The sequence below is a fragment of the Cercospora beticola genome, chromosome 3 (assembly GCF_033473495.1).
Source record: "Cercospora beticola chromosome 3, complete sequence".
Taxonomy (NCBI): domain Eukaryota; kingdom Fungi; phylum Ascomycota; class Dothideomycetes; order Mycosphaerellales; family Mycosphaerellaceae; genus Cercospora; species Cercospora beticola.
The window spans coordinates 747,861-761,039 of NC_088937.1; the positions used below are offsets into that span (position 1 = coordinate 747,861).

Below are 13,179 nucleotides of genomic sequence, written 5' to 3' on the forward strand. Positions count from 1 at the left end.
ATGGCAATCTTCCGACGCTGAAGTAGCAACCGGGCCATTATCTTGGCGGAATTCTGCTCTGGCTTGTTTCGTCTTGTTGCAGGTTGGATGGTGGGAGGGCGTGCTTATAACCCCACTCAGTGCAGCGATCGTCGATATGAAGCATTCTTTGCCTCCGAAGGAGAGCTGGCTCAGAGACAGGGAGCAGCTGCAATTCCACAATTCGTTGAAGCTTTGGAATGCTTACCACATCATACGTGCTGCTCTGCCTCTTGTGGCTGGGATCATTCTTCTGCGTGCGTACATTGTGGAGTCATGGACCTAGACTATTACTCTGTCTGAGACGCTGTAGCGAACAAGATTATCAGGACATATAGAAGGAGTATTGCTACCTCATCGCTCTCGCTCCTGTTCGTTTGGCCAAGGATACTTGTGCAATGGAAACGGCGCATCTCCTATTCCCACAGCGACAGCCGCCCGCATCCCCAACTGATCTATGCCTGTCCTCGTCACAATCCTCAAGATCGTATTTCGCACAGCAAGTCCCCACTTCGTCTGAGGATTGAACACCTGCATAGCACCATCATCCTTCAACTTTGGCTTAGTGAACCGAAGCATTTGTTCTTCGTAACTCGTCAAAGCGCGTGGAATATTGCCCGAGTGTGATAATAGCTCACCAGCAAGCACATATGCACCAATAATGGCCAAGCTTGTACCGAATCCGGGTAATGAATATCCTGCGTCGCCAATAAAGACGACTCTGGAGTCAGCTAGCTTTGGGGTGCGGACTTGCGCGAAGGGTGAGCAGTAGAAGTCGTCACTTTCTCGCATCCCTCGAAGCACATCCTTCGTCAACCAGTCTCCATCGCGGTACCATTCCTCCATCAATCGCATGAAGCTCTCGTTGCCTTTCCGTACGGCATTCCGCAGTCGCTCAGCTCTAGCCTTGTCGCTCTTCTTGATGACAGTGATGATATGTGCTCGTGTACGACCGGTAGGTGAAGGATCAGGGCGAAGTAGGATCGTACGACCTCCAGTCATATTCCGCCATTTGGCCACCTGAGATCCTTCCAAGAGATCTTTATTGATGGTAAAATATGCGGCAAAGACACCCTCATCATGTACATGCTTGTTGGAATCCTCGCCCAGCATAATTCCTCGAATGATCGATCGCATTCCATCAGCCGCCACGAGAAGATCGTAGCTCTCACATCGACCTGATGCAAATGTGACCAGAATCCCATTGTCGTTTTGTTGATAGTCCTTAACATGATCATCGAAAACCAATTCGATATCCTTCTCCACAGGCTCAATCAATATCTTAGCCAGCTCTCCACGGAAAATCTCGTATTCTGATGTAAGACTTTGAACATCGCTTCTTCCAGTCGTGGCGATAGTTGCGAATGGACGTCCATAGGCATCGACATATGAAAGTCCCTTCTCGCCAGTACTATGTGCTCGAATAGCAGGCTCAACGCCCATCCACTTGATAATATCGACAGCAGAATTCCGAATGTCGACACTCGCACCAGTCAGTCGGAGCTGAGGTGCTCGTTCGACCATTGTGATGCGAGCATTGTTGGGAAAAGCTCGTCGTATGCAGTTCGTGAAGACACCTGCTGCAATTCCGGCTCCTGAGACGAGGATGTTGAGGGATTTTGACATGATTGCGGACTGATGGGCATGTCAATGGTATGATCGATCCTCGAAGTGTCTATTAGACCTCATCTCCATCAATCACGCATTGGCATGACGACGAGCATTGTCCATAGCTCTAGCGTCGACCGGTTGAATGATAGAGACGACGATCTCCCAGACCCTGCAAAGTTCGGGTTTCGCGAGGTTCGGGGCATTTCGCAGCTTCTCGTCCGAGACGCAACGCTCATCCACTGAACACTCCTCGATGCATTCGACGACATCAATGCTACCAATCAGCATGCACCTGATCATTGTCGCGGTTGTGATCGCGAGTGAAAGAGTCTCAATTGGAATCGTTGCTCATGACAAGTGATCACCACAACTGCTTCTTCAAAGGATGCCTGATGTTAATGGATCGGAGATGGCTGTGTCATTGTTGTACACGATTCAATGATCAGATGCTCAATGGTCTATAATTCTGCTAAGAATATTCTCATCCACGCTTCATTCTTGCTTCGCTAAATTCCTCATGCATCAGCCGTTGCCGGGACTTCCGTCACCACTGTCGGAAGGCCAGTGTACTTCTCTCCATCCTTGCCAAATACACGTCCGATATTCGATCGAACAGTAGTCGTCAATGGCGTCTGAATGTTGGACAACTGGTTGGCCTCGTAAGACACAGATTCAAATTTCTCAACAGCAGCTGGCAGCGCGACCCAGCGTTCGAGGCTGGCCTTGATCGTCTCGATGTTGAGGGCATCTGCAGATGCCCACGACACGATCCCGTCAGGACGTACAAGGACGCCCTGGAGGCCTGACTTCTCCTCGCCCTTCGCTCTGCAGAATCCGAGCACTGGGTTAAGCTCGTTGACGGAGCTGGTGAGCTCTGAACTGCAGTCACCAAATGCCACGAGTGTGAAGTTCGCGGCGCCGAGCTTAGTTCCCAGTCGAGAGCCATCGTCCAGCTCGTAATCCAGAGCGCTGCGACCGACAAGCTTATGTCCCTCTCCGATCTCATACCGCACATCAAGACCCCATTGTCGACCGATGCAGTATGTCACACCAGCTTCGGTGTAGAGGAACTCGCGCATAACATTGCCCACAGCCCGGCCATGAGCGTCAGGTCGAAGGGTAACAATTTGTGCTCGCACCCAATCAAGTACTCGCGCAGCCATTGGGTGTTGCTCTTGCTGGTATGTATCGATCAAGCCCGGAGTAGCATAGCCCTTGACCAAAGCAGCGAGCTTCCAACCGAGATTCACTGCATCGATGTAACCGCAGTTGAGTCCTTGGGCGCTGAATGGAGGGTAGATGTGGGCAGCATCGCCAGCAAGGAAGACTCGGCCTTTGCGGTACTGCTCAGCTTGTCTGCAGCGATCGGTGAAAGCGGATGCGAGAACGACCTGCTCAACAACCACGTTGGTACCGGAAAGCTTTCTCAGAACCTTTTGAAAGTGTTCCGCTGTTACTTCTTGGTCTCGGTCAAAGCTGATGTCGTGATCTACAGCATAGATGTGCTGTGGGCCGGCCATGATGTAGAGTCCGCCATTTGGGCATCGATTGAAGCCGGGCTTGAGCAAAAAGGGGTTGTCGAGCTTGCAATGGACAGCATAGCCAGTGAACTCGGGCTCTGTGCCGATGAATGGAATCCCAGCTTTCTTGCGAATGGTGCTCCGACCACCATCGCATCCGACAAGATATTGAGCCTCGAATGTTTCCTCGCCGCAGAACACCTTGACGCCGCTGTCTGTGTCTTCGATGCCAGTCACATTCTTGCCAGTAAGAATAGGCACTTTGAGTTGCTCAGCACGTGCACGCAGAACATTCTCAATGTGACCCAGTGTCGAAGATCCAGGTACACAAGCAGGCCCGGGAAGGTGTGTATCGTCCCAGTGTGAATAGTTGACATCGTTTCCATTGATCATCATACCAGCAAAATGACCAGCAAACTCAAAGCCACCCTTCTTCTCCGGCATAGTCTGTGGTCGTTCTTCATTGCGGAACATGTCGTTCAGCAGGCCACGGCGGTACAAGTGCTCGATGGCAGGCACAAACAGCTCGCGAAAGCCCAGCTTCTCGTTCTTCCATGGCGCTGCAGGTCCAGATTCCCGCTCCAAGATCGTAACAGAGACATTCTTGATGGCCAATTCGCATGCAGCGGCCAGGCCGACTGCTCCGCCGCCCACGATGATGACTTCTGGATTAGTTGTCATGATGATTGATAATGCCCTTTGTCGGAAGTCTTCTAGCAAAGGTAGTGATCTGGCTTGGGCAAGTATTAGTCAATCTATCATCAGAGAGTTAAAAGTGTTCCTTTATGAACAGCTAGACATTTCTTGAACAACGACCCAGAAGTTCGGGCGATTCGCTGAGAAGGAACTCAGCATGCCACGTGATTCATCGATGCCTCTGATAACGGTCCGAGAAGCTTGCGCATTGTCAAGAGGGCATCGTGAGGGCAATGTGGCACAGGACTATGCAAGCGATTGTGCCGGTAGAGGGAAAGGCAGGATTTTCGGGACGTAGCGGTATTCGGACGTTCTTGGAAAGCTATAAGCTGTTAATGTTCCGAGTGAGAATCACAACGTCTTAGCGTCTTGGCACCACAGTAGGTCGAGCAAATGGAATCGCGATCGTAGCCAGTGACGTGCAAGAGTCTTTGAAAAGCCTGTGCTTTCAGATTGCGTTGGTTGAGCGTCAGCGGAAGTAATGTCGGATCTTCGAAGACGCTGTGACGCCGCAATGAAAGCGTGTAGTCCGGGGCATGGCTCGTATGATCAATGCCATCAATAGCTCGAATCATTCTTCGCTCGGAGTCGTGCGCCATACTTCCAGAGAATACCTGTCGATGGCAATGCGATACCGATCGACAAGAATGCGAGCAAAGAGTTCCCCCAGCCATAACCTAGCGCTGCATACATGTCTTCTGCAAACAGCGGGAAAGCAAATGCCAGCATACTGCTGAGAAACTGCGTCGCCGCCGATGCAGAACTGACATGTTCCGGGTATGCATCCATGACATACGCACGTAGCGTTGTATTGAAGACTTGCATACCCATGGCAAGTAGTGCGGCGCCAATGTCAACGATAGCCCAGTGCAACTTGTACTGTGCTGCCCAGCCATATAAGAGGAAGCCAACTGGTGTAAGAATGACGCTGGGTAGAAGAAGCGGGACGCGGAGTTCAGGAGCAGCTCGATCACCTGCGCGGCGCGTGAGGGCACAGTAGAGGTAGTCCATCAGCGGGCCACAAAGCTGTGCACCAGCGATCTCACCAATAGCGAGTGCGATGTAGTGTAGGCCAGAGATCGAGACGGACTGACCGTAGTTGCTGACGATGAGGCTGGAGAAGGAGGCGAGGGCGAAGTACAGCAGGCCGTAGTTTATGCCGCCAAGGAGCGCCTGGACTTGAATAGTCGGGTGAAAAGCCAAGAGACGTAGCGGACGTGTGAGATTATTTGAGAGGATCTTGAAAGTGGAGTGGCCCTGGGATCGAATCTCGGTTTCAGTGTGGTATCGTGAGTCGCCGGTTTCGAGGCGAAGCTTTGTGGCGCGCCGCTGAAGCAGGAGGGGGCAATACGTCTCGTGAATTATGGGCAAGGTGACGATCTCTGCAACAGCTTGAAAGATGGTGGTTGCCCAGAACATCCAGCGCCATGTGGAATACTCAACGATGAATCCACCTATGATGGGTCCTATTGCGGCGCCGGTCAGTGGAATCAGTAGGTAGAGACTGAGTGAGCGACCTCGCTGCTCGTTAGGCCAGATGTCAGCCAGAACGCCGTATGCGACAGTATAGACTGCGCTGGCGCCGAAACCTGCGAGCAGTCGTGCGGCAATGAGGAGACCTTTCGAGTTGGCAAAGCCGCAGATCAGGTTCCAAGCGAGGTACCAGAGGTTCGTAATGTGAATTATGGTCTTTCTCCCATATACCTCGCTCAGTGGCCCGATAACCAAAGGCCCAAACGCAGTCGCCAGGACGTATGCTGAAAGAGCCATGGTGCTTTCGATATTGCTCATCTTCAGGTCGACTGCGATGGTAGGGATAGCTGGAGCCATGATCTTAGTGCAGCTGACATTAGTAAGTAGACGCCTCGTTGCTGACTGTTGCGCTCACTGTTGAGATCAGGATTCGATTGAAGCCCTGGGTCGATAATGCAAAGGTAGCTTGGTCCTCGGGATCTCCAGAGCTAAATGTGACGAGGAACGCATCGTTTCGTTCGATGTCTGTTGTCTCCAAATGCTCAGTCGGTTTGCTTTCATCTGGACCGATTCCACAATTAGCTTGCATCTCATCGAGAGCAATTCGATCTGCTTGTTCCATAGTCGTGGTTCGACTTGTCGCAGATACGAGGGTATGGAGTCGTCGCGTCGCGCGGCACAGCCGACCTCAACAGTGCTTGTCGTCTCAAGCCTCAGGACTAAGGCACATCCTATAGTCTTTATCAGATTCACCTACCTTCTGCTACTGGTACTCTGCATCCTTTGGGCGATCCGCGCGACCAATGAACCATTCTCAAGGCCTAGAGCGGATACTTGAGACCCGCTTATTCCAGGCGGACATCTTATCTGATCATCGAACGATGGCAGGCAGGTGAAGGATTGCAGAACATCGTGCCACATGCAGCATGATTGGTAAGGTACCAATGCCACTTGCGCCGGTGCTTTGCTTCGTTCTTGTGGGAGGTATACTGGCTACCAGTCGGTTTCGTGGTGACTATGAGTACAGTGTCCCGATATGCATCACCTCGATTGCACTGGGCAACACGTCTGACTGGTCCAGTATGGCCATGCTCGAAATGTTCTCGACGCGTCATGTTCATTCTATCTGGTATCAGCAGAAGAAGCCGCTTTCAACGCGAAGTTGGTCATCGGAAGACTCCAGTCGGAATCAAATCCCATTCATCAGGCCGCCACGACGCTGCCGTAGGCGGCAGTGGAACATGTTGGCGCGTGCTGAAATGAGACGCGTCGTGTAAAAGGTCGCGCTTGCTCACGAGGAGGAAAGCAAGTAATCGGTGGGCGCGGTCCTTGAATTGACGACAAACCGTGAAAGCAGAATCAAATATTGATCGAACGACTTCTGGTAGGAACATTCATCGAGTGTTGCATCTGCCTGAGCAGAGAATCAGTTGCTCATTTCTGTGAACAATACACTGTTGTTCTCTTCTTCGGCTCTGCCAAAATGCGACGCTTTCCAGCCAGAGATGCTTTCCCTCCTCACTCAATGCGCTGTAGAAATAATAGAAAAAACTAAAACAACCTCCCTCACACGTGGGTATCTCAAATCAGACCACAAAAACGCTTTCCTTTTCCGTTCCTTCCCATCGCCATGCTCAAAAAATTGAAAAACCTTACAAAACGAGATCTCTTCTTCAGTACGCATCCAAATCAGCAATCAGCTATCAAGCGTCAAATGCTCAACATCATGATTTAATAGATCTTCATCACCCTCATATTCCAACATCTCCGTCCCATGCGGCGAGCTCTGTCCACTCGCAAGCGTTGCTGTCTCATTGCGTTCGGGCTGTCTCGATGATGGACCGGCAGCGCCGAAAGCAGGTGGGAGACTTGAAGGCCCTCGCCACCCGTTCGACTGGTACGAGCTGGGGTAGTGTGGCGGGCTGGCGGGCACATCGTCGTACAGCGGAGGTTGCTCGTCATCCCATGCGATGCCCATTCCGCTGCGTTCGGTAACGTTCAATGCGAATTGTGTTCGGAGGACGCGCGCAGCCCCTGTAGGTGTGGCATTGCCGGGTTTCTTGTTTGGTGCCCACTCTTCTGCGATCACCAGCTCCATGACCATGTTGTGGGTAATCTTAGTTCCGTTGCTGGCCTCCATGCCGCAGTTGGGTTTCGAAGAGGGATTGAGTGAAGCTACAAATTCGCCTTCGATTGTTCCATCTGAGAAGTCGGTCTTCCAGCCTTGCTTGAGTTCCTCGCCACCAATGTCCCGCGTGTTTTGATGTTCGATGCCTTTGCCTAGGCCGATCTTGGCGGAGTGTGTAGAGCATGCGGGGGAAATGGCCTTTTCGTGTTCCTCGATGCGCCAGCTGAGTTTCCTAAGTCGCCAGCGGGTGTGAGTCTCCTCGCGGTGTGTCGTGATGCCCGTCATACGGCACTGCACATTGAATTCTCCAGTGGGATGTACCACATTTGGCATCGTGACGTACAACGTAAGGTTGGTGGGAGGAAAGACGCGAACGCTGTTCTTGTCGTTTCCAGGACGCAATGCGCGCTTGATGATCAACTCTCGTCGAAACTCAATCTCCTGGCCATCGATTGATTTTGCTCGCACGTGCAGTTGATAATCGACGCTCGCTACTGTTCCGTGGGTGGTTGCAGGAATGTGGCCCGGAATAACGTATGAGAATGGCATCTGCGACATGCCATCGGCAGCTTTGAGGGTCTTTGGGTGTGTCAGGAAGTGCCATTCGAACAAATCCTTGATCTGAGTCATGCACTCGCGACATCGATCGTGCACGGGCTTTTTGGTTGTTGTTGTGCATTCGAGAAACATGGTGATGCTGGAAAGCGTGGCCTCGGGAACATTGGGTGTGATTTGCAGACGTCCAGAAATTAATGCACCTGAAGATTGGTTCGGAGGGTCGAGCATCAGTACCGGAGGTGATTCCATGAGCAAGCCCAGTTGGACTGGCTTCGGTGCGGTGGGTGAGCGTGGTCCATCGCGGGCGTGTTTGTCCTTGGATAATGATCGTTCCTTGGATTTTGACTTGTCATGCGAACTGTGCTTTTTGCTGAAAAGAGAGGTCGGACGCTTGATGTGCTCCATGCTGGGACGTCGACTTTCAACGAGTGATGTCGCGCTGCTGTTGTTGCTGGTGTTATTGCTGTTGTTTGTGTTGGATTGCTGGTATGTGGGAAGATTGTCGAAGAGTTGCGGAGTGGAGGGCGCAGTCCAGATGCCAAAGATTTTGGACGGCATGCTGGCGGAAAGCTTCGCCGAAGCAGCAGAAGTTTTCTAGCAATCGCTAGCTGATGGCAATGACGACTGCCAGAGCGCGGAAGGGCAGATCTGGGGTGCAGACGCGAGAAATGTTGGGTGAGCTTGCCTTTCGGCCAAGTTCAGGACAGCTTCGGGGTTGGCGAGAACACGGCTTGTTGTTATAACACTGGCGCGGATGAGTTCATGTGCGCGCGAATTGATGAAATTCTTCGCAAGGGCCGAGACCTCTGCGGTTGGACACTGCGGTGCTTTCCAGGTGTTCGCACATGAAAAAAAGACTGGAGCCCGGCTGTGGCAGAGTGGATATGATCGAGTAATGAGCTCAAGCTGCGCTGCAACAATGACCACACGATCAGGCGCATGGCCGGCCGCCCATGAAAAGTTTCCTTCTAGTGCCTTCAGCCGATGACACGATCACGCCGCGTGCCTCGCGACGATCGCCCGACCAACCCAAAACCTGCAGACGCTCGTCCGCGTCTGTACAGCGTCTGCCTGCCAAGTTGCGACTTGTGGTTCTCGTCAGCTAAGACGCTGCTGAAAAGATCCACCAGCAATACGCACAGGCAGAGAATAGTCCGCTTGTCCACGGCATACCGCAGAGCACGTCTCAGTTGCACCCGTTTCACGCAATGGCCATTGTTCGTGCCATGGCTGATGCTGGCGGGTGCGACATCGCAGCGCCGAGCATCGCTGAAGCATGGTTCAAAGGCAGAGCATGACTCCCGAGCTGGTCAGCTGCTCGCATTCTCCTCCCGTCTGCAGTAACGCCGAGCAATACCGTATACTCCACGTCTACACCTTCCACCGCCTACGGAGCACGCCAAATTCTGCGGGAGAACGCGATCAAGCGGGCTTCCCGCCCATGGAGTTGACCTGCTGATGAGCTGTACACGCCATTTTGCAGTCGCACAACATCGCTACAAACGCCTCCTCCGATCCTGAGCATGACATCTCCACGGCAAGCGAGGAGGTCTCCACTCTCTCCTATACCAAACTTCCCGTCTTGTTGCTCACGCAAGGATCACAGCACAGGGCGTAAGGCGCAAATCCTGAGTCATCACGCGACATCAAGGTCTCGTTGACCTTGCTGGAGTCCGGTCGGCGAGCGGTGTCGCTCCGCCCTGGCAAATCATCACGGAAAATTGGCGCTCTCACTCAACAGAGAGTGACTGATGCTGGGAATGTCTCGTGTTGACCTCCCAGCGCACGCCAAAATATTTCGGGCGGGGCCGATACGGAGTTGGCACAGCGGACACGAACGCCGAACACCTTTTCCTGTTTTCAAGGATGCAAAAAGCCTCCATTTTCCACGTGTCTCCGCTACGCCATGCCGATGGAGCAATTGCACAAGCTGACGAGCCATTGACGCCTCGGCGCGCTCGGCACAACACGCCCTAGTCAACCTCACTCATGTTGAGCCTCACCAAGTGCAAGCGCAAACTCGAGACTCCAGTGAGGCTTATTCCCGATCCTACCCTGACCCAGCTCAAAGAGCCTCAACTCGTGCGCAGGTACTGTCGTTCTGCACGCATTGGCATGACACATCATCAGTAGGTCGCCGAAAGACGCTGCTCCAAATAGTCACCACTGCAGCCCGTTAGCGTATGTATAACCGGTCCGGCATCCATGTGCAACTCACCTGTTCACCCCAGCATACTTCTTCGGCCTGTCTGGGCCATAGGTCGAAGGAATTGCCTCAATTAGCCGATCAAAATTAGGATTGCAAAAATACGCAATCGAGTAGCGTGCAGGATGCACGTCAGCTGCAGAAGGTGGCTCAACGACACGATGCTTGGTGCTCTTGATCGTATCGTTGCTCCACCGGGCCAACAAGTCTCCTGCATTCACGACAATGGTGTCTTCGATGGGTGTCGCATCGATATAGTTCCCATTCGGACTAAGCACTTGCAGGCCACCACGCATATCCCTACAGAAGAAATCTGGTCAGCGAACATGTCCACGGCTTTCAATTCCGACGAGATGGAGTCGGCGCCAAGTCAGTCCCGTGCGGTCTTCGAAAACACCCGGTCCGGGATTAACACTGAGACCACCACACGGCACGCCAACCAACTCCGATGCACCTCTGTCAACGTGTCGTGACGACGCACGCCATCAACACAACCCACCACGTGCTCAAAAGCCCGACAAACGCCCCGATCGCTCGATCCGCAAAATCCAAAACCCAAGCTAACCCAAACACACCACGAGAAAGAAAGAAACACATCTCACTTACTGAAACAAACACGTAATACTCCCATAATCCGTATGCGCTCCCGCCCTCACCGTATTCTTATTCTTCCTAAACACCTCCGCCTTCACCTCCGGATAATGCAACAACCTCAAATTATTATCCCCTCGATCCGTATAAGAATCAAACCAACTCTCTTCAATCCCCAACCCTACCGCAATAGCCTGCATAACCCTCTCATGCAACTCTTTCACCTGATCGAAGAATTCCAACATGAAAGCTTTGAATTCTTTTCCTTCCGCATCACCAAACCTATCAGGCCACTGATTCGGACACCCTTCCTCTCCTTCCCTCCCAATCTCAAACGACTCTTTCAAATCCGCACCTTCAGCTTCTCTGATCTTTTCAATTTCAGCCGGATCCGTCGCGTCTGTGGTTTTTTCGCGACCGGGTTGACTATAGCCTCTATTCGCTCTCGGTGTCGTCCAACCTAATTCCAATTTTTGTTCTGTAGATCTCGCGAAAAACTTCGCAGATTGCGCAAAAGCTTCTCGGACTTGTTCTGGAGGAATTCCATGATTTTTGAGGTATATGAAACCGGCTTTTTGGAAACCGGAGAGGATTGCTTGGGCGGTGGTGCGTTTTGTGGAGGTGTCGCCGGAGAGGTAGGCGGAGAAGTCGATGAGGGGGATTTCGAGGTTGTCGCTTGAGACGGCGGAGGTTACGGCCGAGGGTTGCATGATTATCGCGATTATAGCTTCTGGTGAAGCCCTTTCGTGTCGCAGAGGTGAGGTTGAGAGATGCCGTGAAGTCGAAACAAGATGCCTGTGATGGGCGTCTGGCCACACAACTTTAGATATAGAAATCGCTGCACTCCAGATTCGAGGCGCGCGCCGCTGGAGATAAGACAGGCGATTTGCGCGTGGCGGGCATGCCTATCAGCTGGTTGATAGGCAAGCATAGCTACCAGCTACTTTGGTGGGGTAAAAGGTGATTCTTTTACTCTATTTGTGAATTTTGTGCAACGTTTCCCATTGGCAGGCAGGAACGAGCAAGTACTATCGTTCGCGACACCATTTGAGGAAGGTCAATTCATTGGCATACATAGAGACCTGCTGCATCTGGAGATCTTCCACATTGCCAGATATATCCAGAGACCAAAACCTCAAGCTGCCAAGACAAAGACCTTAACCAACAAACACAACCACATCCACATCCATCATCGCAAGAACCAAGAACCAAAGAAAAAAATCGCCCACCATGCCAACCGTAGACGTCCATACACACATGTACCCTCCAGCCCTAATGTCCGTTCTTCGAGACCGAAAAGCAGTCCCCTACGTCCGCCTCTTCCCAGACGACACTGCCTCCGGCGAACGTCTCGTCATCCTCCCCTCCGAAGAATCCGGCTCAACAGCACGCGGCCGCCCCATCGGACCCGAATACTACGAAGTTTCCGAAAAGATAAAATTCATGAACACCCACAACATCGACATCTCTGTAATTTCAATCGCAAATCCATGGCTAGACTGGGTCGATCAATCGGAAGCTGCAGAAATGGCGCGAGTTGTGAACGATGATGTGGAGAGGATGTGTAGAGAACATGAAGGGAGGTTATATCATTTCGGGACGTTGCCGTTGAGTGCGGATGTGGAAGATGTGGTGGGTGAGGTGAAGCGGTTGAAAGGGTTGAAATTTTGTCGCGGGATTGTGATGGGGACGAGTGGGCTTGGAGAAGGCTTGGATGATCCGAAATTGGATCCGATTTGGGAGGCGATCGAGGAGCAACAATTGCTAGTTTTCTTGCATCCGCATTACGGACTTCCGAGTGAGGTTTTTGGGCCGCGGAAGGGAGATTATGGGCATATTTTGCCATTGGCGATGGGGTTCCCGCTTGAGACGACGATTGCGGTGACGAGGATGATTTTGTCTGGGATTTTTGATCGGTTCAAGGATTTGAATCTGTTGCTTGCGCATAGCGGAGGCACATTGCCCTTCTTGGCAGGTCGCATCGAGAGTTGTATTGCGCACGATGCGCATCTCAAGAAGGAAGGCAAGATCGATGGACGGAGAAGTGTGTGGGATGTCTTGAAGAAGAACATCTATCTTGACGCCGTGGTCTACGCGGATGTCGGTCTAAAAGCTGCCATCGATGCTTCTGGAGCTGATAGGTAAGTCTATTCTCGGCTGTTGCTTTCTTTCTGATACTGATTGCCTGTAGAATTATGTTCGGGACTGATCATCCCTTTTTCCCGCCACTCGATGAGGATGAGGACAAGTGGTTGAGCGTGACCTCCAACATGAGTGCTATCAAAGCGGCGCTGAAGGATGACACAGCGACAGAACAAGACATTCTTGGTAGCAATGCTGTGAGAGTGCTGCGGCTCAACGCTTGAGATACCAAGGCA

General features: G+C 52.1%; 6 protein-coding genes across 6 annotated transcripts; 1 reads left to right on the forward strand and 5 right to left on the reverse strand.

Moving 5' to 3' along the window:
* Window positions 1–372: 372 nt before the first annotated feature.
* Window positions 373–1,644, reverse strand: RHO25_004268 (uncharacterized protein; the record flags this gene model as incomplete). Its single annotated transcript, XM_023595188.1, has 1 exon — window positions 373–1,644. The coding sequence occupies one exon, from the start codon at window positions 1,642–1,644 to the stop codon at window positions 373–375; it is 1,272 nt and encodes a 423-aa protein (XP_023457766.1).
* Window positions 1,645–2,144: 500 nt separating this feature from the next.
* On the reverse strand, window positions 2,145–3,830 carry RHO25_004269 (uncharacterized protein; the record flags this gene model as incomplete). Its single annotated transcript, XM_023595189.1, has 1 exon — window positions 2,145–3,830. The coding sequence occupies one exon, from the start codon at window positions 3,828–3,830 to the stop codon at window positions 2,145–2,147; it is 1,686 nt and encodes a 561-aa protein (XP_023457765.1).
* Window positions 3,831–4,403: 573 nt separating this feature from the next.
* On the reverse strand, window positions 4,404–5,940 carry MFS2 (MFS siderochrome iron transporter 1; the record flags this gene model as incomplete). The annotated part of the gene is made up of 2 exons (XM_023595190.1): window positions 4,404–5,678; window positions 5,734–5,940. 2 exons carry the CDS (start codon window positions 5,938–5,940, stop codon window positions 4,404–4,406), a joined length of 1,482 nt encoding a protein of 493 aa, XP_023457768.1.
* Window positions 5,941–7,014: 1,074 nt separating this feature from the next.
* RHO25_004271 (uncharacterized protein) lies at window positions 7,015–8,562 on the reverse strand (the record flags this gene model as incomplete). Its single annotated transcript, XM_023595191.2, has 1 exon — window positions 7,015–8,562. The coding sequence occupies one exon, from the start codon at window positions 8,560–8,562 to the stop codon at window positions 7,015–7,017; it is 1,548 nt and encodes a 515-aa protein (XP_023457767.1).
* Window positions 8,563–10,130: 1,568 nt separating this feature from the next.
* RHO25_004272 (uncharacterized protein) lies at window positions 10,131–11,511 on the reverse strand (the record flags this gene model as incomplete). Its single annotated transcript, XM_023595192.2, has 3 exons — window positions 10,131–10,170; window positions 10,223–10,510; window positions 10,817–11,511. 3 exons carry the CDS (start codon window positions 11,509–11,511, stop codon window positions 10,131–10,133), a joined length of 1,023 nt encoding a protein of 340 aa, XP_023457762.1.
* Window positions 11,512–12,031: 520 nt separating this feature from the next.
* Window positions 12,032–13,167, forward strand: RHO25_004273 (uncharacterized protein; the record flags this gene model as incomplete). Its single annotated transcript, XM_023595193.2, has 2 exons — window positions 12,032–12,942; window positions 12,993–13,167. The coding sequence occupies 2 exons, from the start codon at window positions 12,032–12,034 to the stop codon at window positions 13,165–13,167; spliced, it is 1,086 nt and encodes a 361-aa protein (XP_023457761.1).
* Window positions 13,168–13,179: the final 12 nt, after the last annotated feature.